This window comes from Mastomys coucha, unplaced genomic scaffold (assembly GCF_008632895.1).
Source record: "Mastomys coucha isolate ucsf_1 unplaced genomic scaffold, UCSF_Mcou_1 pScaffold1, whole genome shotgun sequence".
In the NCBI taxonomy this organism is placed as follows: Eukaryota; Metazoa; Chordata; class Mammalia; order Rodentia; family Muridae; genus Mastomys; species Mastomys coucha.
In genome coordinates, this window is record NW_022196891.1 from 27,522,539 (window position 1) to 27,532,784 (window position 10,246).

A 10,246-nucleotide genomic window follows, 5' to 3' on the forward strand; every position below is an offset into this window, starting at 1 on the left:
AAAAAAACAAAAAAAAACAAAGATGTAGGTTTCCAAGGAATCAAGGAATTAACTACCTAATCTAGTCCTGGAACCAAACATCTTGCCCATGGAAAAATAAATACACTTAAGATGTTTAGTAACAGGTAAGGGTCTCTTCCATTTGACAGAAAGGGTTACATTTTTTCTAGTTCCTTTTGTGGGGCAGAAGGAGGAGGAAAGAGTTCTAGGGATGGAACCCAGAGCCCTTTGCACACATGCTAAGCGCACGCTCTGCTAGTGAGCGATGCCTCAGCTTCAGGACTCACTTGGGTATGAAAGACTAGCCTCTGTAAGGTACAGAAAAAGCCACTATAGTTAGAAGGGGGGAAAGGGGCGACAGGAGGGGACAAAGACGATACAGAGATGGAGGCGAAGGAATGGGAATAACAAGTAAATAGTCAAACCAGAAGGGCTGATTAGACCCAGACCTAGGAAGCATCTGCCTAAGTCATTATAACAGGCAGGCAGAAGGAACCCAATGGGGAAGCTTATGACCACAGCTGGGCTGTAGACAAACTAATCCACAAAGCTCAGTACTGAGCGGGACCCCCATCCCACTGCTGACTGGTCCCCGCGCTCCTCCTCATTTCTCTCTATTGCTTCTTGTCTACTTCACCTCAACTCAACCTTATTTCCTTTCAAAGAGTCTGAGCCAAAGTGACTGAGTCTACAACATGAGCAAGTGTGAGATCCAAGTGAGGAGTGCAGTCACTCCTTTCTAACAGCACAGAGGAAAGGAAAGCAAGCAGGGAGTGGATGAAGCCACTGAGCATCCCAGCCTGCTCTGCGGGACAGCATGATGGTTGTGAGCGGGGCCGTCTGAGAAGGATACCGAGTGTGCCATAGGAACTTAACAAAAGAACATGGTACATTTTGCTCTCTCGCTGTGCCCCAGATGCCAGTAAAGGCATGAAATACCCCCTTACTTGCCTAGCCTCTCCAATACCACTCCAGGGCACAGCGAGAGGTGGTCCCCACCTCTACCTGCATTCCTAGGATGCTCTGAGTTCCTTCCACACTTGTCCCTGGCCATCCTCTGCTCTCTCACTGCAAGAGAGCTCCACAGAAGCGAGGCATGCCCAGCAACCTGCAGACTCTTCCTTTCATGTCTTCCCTCCCCAGCTCCTGCAAAGCCTGCTCCTTAGGAGGCTACTAGCTTTCTCCTAAGAATTGGAGCTAAGGATGAAGGCTTCTATGGGAAAGAGAGAAAGCCTGCTATTCTGAGGACAGGGGCCCCTTCTGTCTCAGTTAAAAATAAAACTCTTACCAACTATACCCAGTTCCTCCCATCTAGATACTATGGGGCTGATGTGGAACAAATGAAGCCCTGGGGACAACAGACCAGAGAGGACAGGTAGTTAACTCCACTGGCAGAGGACTTCTCAAGTCCTATCTCTTGGCTCTTAACACTCATCCCACATACCCTTGCCCCTCAAATACACCTTGATTCCAGGAAACAGACAAAGAACATGAATCTGAGCCATGGCTTGTAACAACACTTGTCCAAGGACTGGGACTCTCAGTTGGAAGTGAGGGAGATATTCTGCCTTTTGTCCCCAGCTAAGAGACATTCTAACCCACAGAGTCCTCATCTTGCTCCACAGAAGGCCTAGCAGTTAGAGAAAGACGATACACCTAGACGATACCTCTGTCACTGCAGTCAGAAAGTAAAAGGCCTTCTGTCCTTGGTGTCCTTCTTAGGTGGCTGAGCTAGGAGGCCCTGGCCCAACTCAGCAAAGAGGTACTGAGAAGGCCAGGGCCCAGTTACTCCTGGAAGTCAATATAATGAGGTCATACTTCAGGATGTGGTAACATGAGGCCACACATGGTGGGGTGCAGAGTGTAACTCAGGAACAGGGCAAGAGGACAAAGACGCAGCAAACTCAGTCCCAGGCCAGACAGGATAGGCACTGGGGGCAGACGCATACCCACTGGCAAGAGCTACGAAGCAGGCAAGCATAGCAGAAGGCCTAACCATCTAAAAACCTTGCTTGCCATCACTGTCTGGCCCTCTCCTGCCTGGGGAATGGCAAGGCAGTCCCTTGGAGCCTTTGTCCAAGTGAATCAAGACACCTGGAGAAGCGACCTCTTACCTTGCCCTCAGGACAGAGATTTGCCCCAACTCCCCACCAAGCTCAGGCTGGAAGACGAAAGGGCACAGAAGGAGGGCACAGGTGAAAAATGAGATAAACAGTTCAGTGTGTGGCAAGAAGACCTGGGGCATATACCAGGGCCTGGGTATGAAGAGAGAAGTGCAGCGTGGCCAGTTTATTTTTAGACACTGAGACAGAGGTTGCATATCAGTCCTGGGCCTGAGGCAGGAGGCCAGGCTGTTAATGGCCAGTGCGGTCTGGAAGGCTCCTAATAACACGGATAGTCAAAATGCCATCAAAGGGACCAACTCAGTCACCTGCCCTAAAACAGATGGAGGGCAAGAAGCTCCGAGAGAAGAAGCAGGGGGAGCAGAGGCATAAGTCAGGAAGAGTCCTCTAGATTCCCTCTCCTCCCCAGGACAAAAGATAGATAGGTTAACTCTGCTTCAGTCAGAAAGACTCACCCAGGAGCTACATAAGAAAGGCGTTAGCCGCAGAGCTCCCTCCTGTCTGCCGAGGCAGAAGCTTACTTGGATGCCCAGCACTGCTACCTGCAGCCACCACTCTCACCTCCCAGAGGAGTCCAAACTGGCACTAGTCAGGAGATGCCTGAAGCTATCCCTCAAGAAGAAGATGCCCTTTCATGTGACCCCTCTGGAGAGCTCAAGTTCCCAGTGATATAAACATGTAGCTTTTCTGATCTTAAAGGGGAATGTCCCATACCAATAGAAGCTGACCTTGAGCTAAGTCCGAAGCTCCGCCACCTCCCAGCTGGCAGACGGAGATGTTTACTGGACCACAGAATAAAGTCTCCAAGAATACGACAATGCCAGAGGCCAAGCCCAACCTCACGATCCCTCCTCCTCTGTCTTCCTCCTCCAAACAAATCAGGACAGCCTAGCACACAGGATGCCATGTACAAGCTGAACCACAGGAGGGGAAGGCAGATGTGCCCTCCTCCAGATGTGCCCTCTCCACTTGCTTCCTTAATAGCCAGCCCTCTCTGCAGGCCAGTGGACCAACACAGAAACCCTAACATCCTCATCAACTCTGGGGATCGGTCCCCCATTTACAGGCTCAGAACAGCCCTTGCAGCGCGTTACGGAGACTGTGGCTGAACTAAAAGGCACTTGTTTGAGTGAATGGTGTCTAATGCCAAGACAAACACTAGCCAGCAATAATATCGTGGCTACAACTCAGCCATACCCCCAAGTCAGGTGCCCCTGTGTAGGGCACAGTCTTAACAGATTATCACAATGGCCTCTGAATGTCCCAATGACTTCAAATGGCAAAGAGTCTGGGGAAGGAAAACAAGGGATCCCCATCACCACCTTGTACCCCACTCCGCTAAGATTCTTGAATTTCAAGGCAAGAACTGGCACAGCCTGTCCTCTCTACTGAGTGGCAAGCTAGAACACTTTCTAAGCTCTCATGTCAGAGAAATCAGCTGGTCAGTAAAGATTATCAGTTGGCTGGACACATTACACCTAGCAGAGCGCATCCTCACTGGCCCAGGTACTGTCCAATCATTCGACACACAGAGAGTCAGGAACTATCTCTCCTGCCCTTGGGGTCTGGGACCCAGCACAGTCTCTTCTACTACTGCACACTGCCAGAGCTTGCCTAGCAACAGCTACAGCCTGACTCTCAGTCAAAGCCACACAATTAGTTAGCAGGGCATAAAACCTAGACCATCTGATCGTCTACTGTTGGTTTTTGTTGCCGTTACTGTTTAGTTTTGATTTTTTTATGTTTTTTAATCTAGCGCATAACCCCTAAAACACAGGCCCATCTCTATTTATATTTGAACTTATATATGAACTTATATACTTCAAAATAAAAGATGTTAGTGTTAAAGATCCTAAGGGGTTTTAGTGATTAGAAAAGGGCACTTCAGTCTTACTTGGTGTAACAGTATCTAGCTGTTCTGGCATGACCCTTTTTCCCTACTGAAGCCCCCATTTACAAGGGGGGGGCTATGTGAAAAGCTCCTTGTGAGAAGGCCAGGGAGCTGAGTTTGAGGCTGCCAGGTCTGCAGGACCAGCGTCATTTCCTGCTGGCAACCAAACTGCCTAAGAAACCCACACCAAGAGCAGGTTCCATGGCATACGGCTCCATTGCCCACAAGCAAGCAAGATGTTGGGACACACCACAGAGCCTTTCTACAGCAGCCAGCCTCTTCCTCAGTGGGATGGAGGAGGTGACAAGATGACCAAGGAGTGTCCAATATTACTCAACTATCAAGAGCTGCTGAGGTCCATACAAGTAACTCTCCCCTGCCCACTCACCTCTATCCAAGGCATAGAACCACACAAAAGATGGCGGACGGGGTGGGGGCGGGGGGCACTGAGTCCTCAACATAACCCGTAGGAGGGTGTGAAACAGAGAGGAGGCAGGACAGTAAACACTGCTGTCCCACAAAAACAACCAGGGAGAGCAACGGTTCCAAGCAAAGCAGGTCTGCTCTGGCACCTCAAAACTACTCAGACCTAGGAGCTGGGACCTGCCCACTTTAGATGCCATGCCGTCTGCCCTCTGGTACAGTCCCTCACATCCTCGGTTCCCGGAGAGAACAGGAACATGACTCCACCTCCAGCCCCAGGATTTGGCTCCTGTTCCCACTCTCACTCCTGCTCCACTGACTACACCCCCAATTCCTGTCTTTCTGACCATGGATAACCATACCTTCATCCTTCGTTGGAAAAGAGCACTTTGTCTCCCAGATACCCCACCACCACTACCAATATGTGGCCCTGAGGCCTGATGATGGTTTTTCTCCTTACTCCTCACTTTTGGACACCCAACCATAACTTTAACTACAGAGTTTTCAGATCCTGTGAAAGTCCAAAATTCACAAATGAAAAGGGACCACTGGAACATTAACCTACTTCTAATCCTGCATCAAGAGAGATCCAGAGTCCTGCTTCAGTAGAGGGGTTAAGACCACACCAGGATGACATGCCTGCAGCCATATTCCAAAAGTAGTCTCTGGAGGCCTTTCTGTCCAAGTCTACAAACCCCAACTTCAATGATGCCTACCCACCACCCCAAAACAAAACACTTAAAGCTAATTTAACCCCAAGACCAGTCAGTTCTGAGCTTCTAGCCCCACTGCTCCTGACCTACTTGGTCTCCTGCTCTTCCCCTCAGCTCTAGTCACAGCCAGTTTCAAGACTTCTGGCAGACCCATTCATTCCTCAGAGGCCCGACAAGTTCCCAATGCCATCAGCCAAGGCTTGTCTTGGCATCAGCCATCCTCCCTCGCAGATGTCCGTCTTTCAGAATCCCTCTATTCCTGGTCACACAATTCAGCCCCCAGGCCAGCAATGTCCAGTAGTCTTTCCTTCAAGACTCAACAATCTTCTGAGTGTTCAAACTGTGGCTGGCAACTGCGGTTTTCATTTGGTTTTACGCATGCATGCTGGCTACTTTTATACAAACAGCTATATATATACAAAGAATGTCTACCGTATTTGACAGTGCTGCCCTGGATGGCCTTTACTAATCTTGCCTTCTCCAAATAGATTTCTTGGGCCCAAACATTTTATAGGGCATTAACACCTCTACCTTCTAGCCTAATAAACATATGGTAAATGCTCTACAAACTGTCAACTCCCTGGAACACTGGACAGCATGATCATGAGACTTTCCTCACCTCATGTTTCCATCCAGCACATGTCAAGCTGCGGCTGACCCCTGCCAGCCACACTACGGGGTCATCTCTCCAGTGAGGACACAGAATGAGGACGTTACTAGAGGGGGGTGGGGTGGGGTGGCACAGGCAGTGAGAGAGGGCTGGTGTTGCCCTTCCACAATGTCCAGGAAAACGGTGAGAGGTTCTAATCTCTCCGTCATGTTACCAACAGCAGCTACATCACGGTGGCACTTAAATGACCTAGTGAGGGAGGCGAACTGGAGAAAGGGGAGAAACTACAGGACCTTGCTATCCCCTGTCTATGCAATGGAAAGGTAAACAGAGATAAATTATGACAACATTCCGTATTCTGTAAAGCAATAACATGCCTCACCTAATCAGCACTGAACAGCAGAGTTAGACAATAATACGAGCTTTAATTAAATTTGCTCAGCTAATACCTAAGCGTCGCCATGACACAGTGAGGCAGAATGTAGCCATGTAACCCATGGGGAAGACAGACAGCTCAGACACAGATGGATTGAGACTGGGTGTCCCTACCAAAGAAATTACAGAATCCCCAAAGAGTAATAAATAGGATGTCTATCACAAACTCCCTAATGGGAGAGGGGGGGGTGGGACTTGTTATACATCCAAAACTCAAGGAGCTGCTGCTGGCTTAGAAGATGCCTCTCCAACTTTAAGTAAATGCAGCTGAAAGGTGGTGGTATAAAAAGCCACCACTGTCCTCAGGCCAACAAATGGGGCCAATAGGTAAGAGCAGCTCTTCAGACTCCAGGCATGCTAAAACAGCAGCCGGATGCCTGCCTGTCAATACCACTGTAGTTACAAGTAGAGAAGGGCCCAAGACTAGGGAGCAGAAGAAAGGAGTTCAGTTCCCGCCTCGGTCAAGTGAATGGCAAGAACTACCGCCTGCCTTGGGCAAGTTGTGCCTTCCTTCTGGGCCCTGGTTTTCTCATCAACTAAATGAATGTGTTGGATGATGATGATCTCTCAACTGGCTTCTAACTGACTGGAAGTGTGTGCGTGACTCAGAGGCTAGCAAGCAGGGATGAGGAAGCAAGGTGACAGCGTCCGTCCGCTAGAAGCATCTAAACATCAGCTTTCCCAAGATAAAGGAAAGCAGCAGGACCAGCTGGTTCCTTTATCTATTTATCCTCAGTTTCTGTGTACAGGTGTTTTGCGTGCGCGAGTGCGTGTGTGGCGTGCGTGTGTGACGTGCGTGACGTGCGTGCGTGTATAAAGTGCATACTGTGAACACAGAGGACAGAAAGGGTATCAGAGCCCCTGGATCTTGAGTCACAGGTAGGTGTTACCCACCTGAGCCCTCTGCAAATGCAGCCAATGCTCCTCACATGACCGCTGAGCCATCCTTGGATTGGTTTCTTTAAAGCTCTGGTTTCACTTAATAGAACAAAGAGCAGAGCCTATGAGCAGCCTTCATTCCCCATCACCCAGGACTACAAGACAGCCTTCTAAAACCCCACAGTGCCCATGTTGGGCGCTATGTCCCTAGGTTGGTACACTCTACAGAGCACAGGTCTCTCCTTAGCATCCCAAGGGATCATCAACCCAGCCCTTTCCACTGCATCCTCTCCCCATGCCACCCATAAAAAGGCTCCTTGTGTTGAAATCATTTCACTCCTCAGCAACCAAAGTTTTTAAAGTGTAAGATGTGTAGGAATCTCGGTGGTGCGTTGTCACTGAAACAGGATTTCTTTTAACCAGATTCCCTCGAGGCTGCGATCAGTCTTAGCCAATATTTGGGTATGCAAATGCTGTTGACGTGGCTGCCACCCTCCAAACATCTTGGCTATCCTTTCTTCCTCTACTACTAAATCTCAACACGAAGATGTGCTCTGAAATCTGCAATTTAGCAGCTGAGTCAGCCTCGAAGATCTAGGAGCAGGCTGCTTGTCAAAACAGACCAACTCCTGTCTTCACCCACTTCTGACTAGAGAAGGGTAAGCATGAAGACTGTTTAATGCGCAACTAGGTTCCTCCCTCTCAAGACTATTCAAAGGAGAAAAACATACACGAACTGCTGTTAACGATACCAGCCATCTGAACTGACAGCCAAGAGCACTTCAGAGGACAGTGTATGTATTCACACAGAATAGGGAGGGGTGAAGCGGGGGTTTTTTTGTTGTTGTGAAGTCTTTATACTGTGTTCCAACTATGCAAGAGAATGAACAGCTAGCATCCCCAGTCTGATGCTGGGTAAAGGCAGATGGCATCGCAGAGGAGAGAGAGAGAGAGAGATCTTTCCGGGAAAGAGCATCTGTCACTTCCTCAACAATACAGTTAACTGTGGTCAAACTGTTCCCTTGCCTCCAGTTCCCAAGGGCAGAGCCACTGTTCAACCCAATCAACTCCTTTCCTTGCTTAGCTACTAATAGGGAAAGGGAAGTGGAAAGTATTAAATACTTCAGTATTTAAGGCAGTGCTACGAGTCCCTCCCCAGCATTCACACCAAGCAACCACCCCAAGAGCTTATAGTTTGGTTTGGTTTTGTTTGGTTTTGTTTTGTTTTAATGTGATGTTGAGGATGATAACTGCAAAAACATCATAAAAACTGAACTTATTTTCCCTCTACAAAGTACCAGGTTTTGGTTCCATTGACCTATAATTCAGTCTATCTGTACTCTAAATTAAGCTGAAACAAAACAAGTTGTGTGGGCTGAAGGGGAAGAGAAAAATATGACACAGGAAGGAGTTTGCTCCGCCAATCATTGAGACACCCCAGGAGAAAGAAACCTGACAAGTGACCTTTAGAGATATGGTGTAACCTGAAACCCTTGAGAGAAGAAAAGTTTGCAGTGACCCCGAATGACAGACAGACTCCCAGGCTTCCTTAGGACCTTCTGAAATCCCTACTCTTCGCTACCAGCCACCACGACAGAAGCAGAGACAGATAGACCTCCAGAGATTAAGCGTGGGTTTCCCAGATGCATGAACAGTATTTCCTGCCTTTGAGAGTCTCCAGCTACCAGGGACCAGTTTACCAGCCCCGGGCCAAGACTGGCTTACAGACAAGGTTTCCGAAGGTGGAGGGAGCAAATGGAAACAGCGCGGCGGCGGCGGCTCAGCCTAAGGGGCAGCGCAGGCCAGGCGCTGGCGGTTCCAGACAATCGCGGGGCACGGAGGCGGGGTCCCCAGTCTCCAAGCGCCGCGCCGACGCGCCCCACCGCTGCGCGCCGGACCTCGCGAGGCCGAGGAGAGCGAAGTCACATTCCGGCTCCCAAATAAGGAGTAGGGTTAAGGAAACCTCAGAGGGCGAACTTCTCCAAACCGACCGACCAACCAGCTCAATGAGTAAAGGGCCTTTTGTGCCCGCAGAAAGGAAGGAGGGAGGGAGGATGAGGCCACCGTGTCCTCGGCGCCGCCGGATGAAGCGAGCAGAGGCCGTCCCGAACCCGAGCGTGGCCTCCCGGCTGGATCCCGCTCACACCCCAACATGGCAGTCCCCCGTGAGTCCTCTCGGGTGCCGGCCACTCGCGGGGTGACCGGAAGCTGCAACCGGATCCCAGCGCGATCCCGGGCGGCCCAGACTTACCTTGAGGGCGAATTTCTGCTGGGTCCTCTTGTCGAAGATCCGCAGCACCTTCCCGTTGATGCCCAGGCCAAGCACTTGGCTGGTGACCTTGTAGTCGTCGGTGATGGCGTTCTTTCGGATCTGCAGGCCCGACTTGACGTGGAACTGGGGGAACGGCGGCGGCGGCGGCTGGGCCGGGGCGGGCGGCGGCGGGCTGGGGAACGGCGCCGGCGGAGTCTGGCCAGGAGAGCCCGACAGCATGGTGCCCGGCGACTCGCGCGCGGAGGCAGGGGCCGCGGCCGCCCCCTCCTCCGGCTCGGGCCCGGGTCCCCGCCACGCCCCGCCCGGCGGCGAAGTTTGCTCCGGGCTGGAGCCGGCTGCCCCGCCCCGGCCCGGCTCCAGGCTCAGCGGGTCGCGGGGCCCCGTGGGTCCCGCTGTGCGCCGCGGGCGCCCACCAGCCCTGCTCCCTCCCTCCCTCCCTCCCCGGAGACGTGCGCTCCGGGGAACGCGGGACGGCGGGGCCCGGCCGGAGGAATCGCCGCGCCGAGAAGTAGCAGCCCGGGGGCGGCGGCCGCGTCACAGGCTGCTCGGCGTCCTGGGCTAGTCCTTAAAGGGGAGGATCAGGGGTGGGGCTTGGGGGGGGAGGCGTGCACGTGGGGGAGGGGTGGGCCTTAAAGGGGAGGAAGTCCAGTGGCGGGAGAGCACGGGGACTGCGAGCTTGCGAGCCGTGGGAGAGCGCCGAGAAATCCTAGTTTAAGAACTGGGGCCAGACAGAGGGAAAGGGAGGAGGGCAATAAAAATTTTAAAAAAAAGTTGCTGGACAATTCAAACAAAACTCCAGCTGCTTGGAGCTAGAAGACAGGTCATCGGAGAATTTGAGGAGGAGGTGTGTTTTGAAAGAAACGGATAATTAATAAGAATCTTTCTACGTGGACCCTGGGG

At 51.4% G+C, this 10,246-nt stretch overlaps 1 protein-coding gene across 1 annotated transcript in view; it reads right to left on the bottom strand.

The window, feature by feature from the left end:
* The window catches only part of Mapkapk2 (MAPK activated protein kinase 2), a 46,749-nt gene extending 36,855 nt beyond the window's left edge, over nt 1–9,894 (bottom strand). The window contains exon 1 of the mRNA XM_031381630.1: nt 9,326–9,894. Coding sequence (XP_031237490.1) covers nt 9,326–9,565 — 240 coding nt within the window. The 5' untranslated portion in view covers nt 9,566–9,894. The remainder of the gene's footprint in view (nt 1–9,325) is intronic.
* Nucleotides 9,895–10,246: the final 352 nt, after the last annotated feature.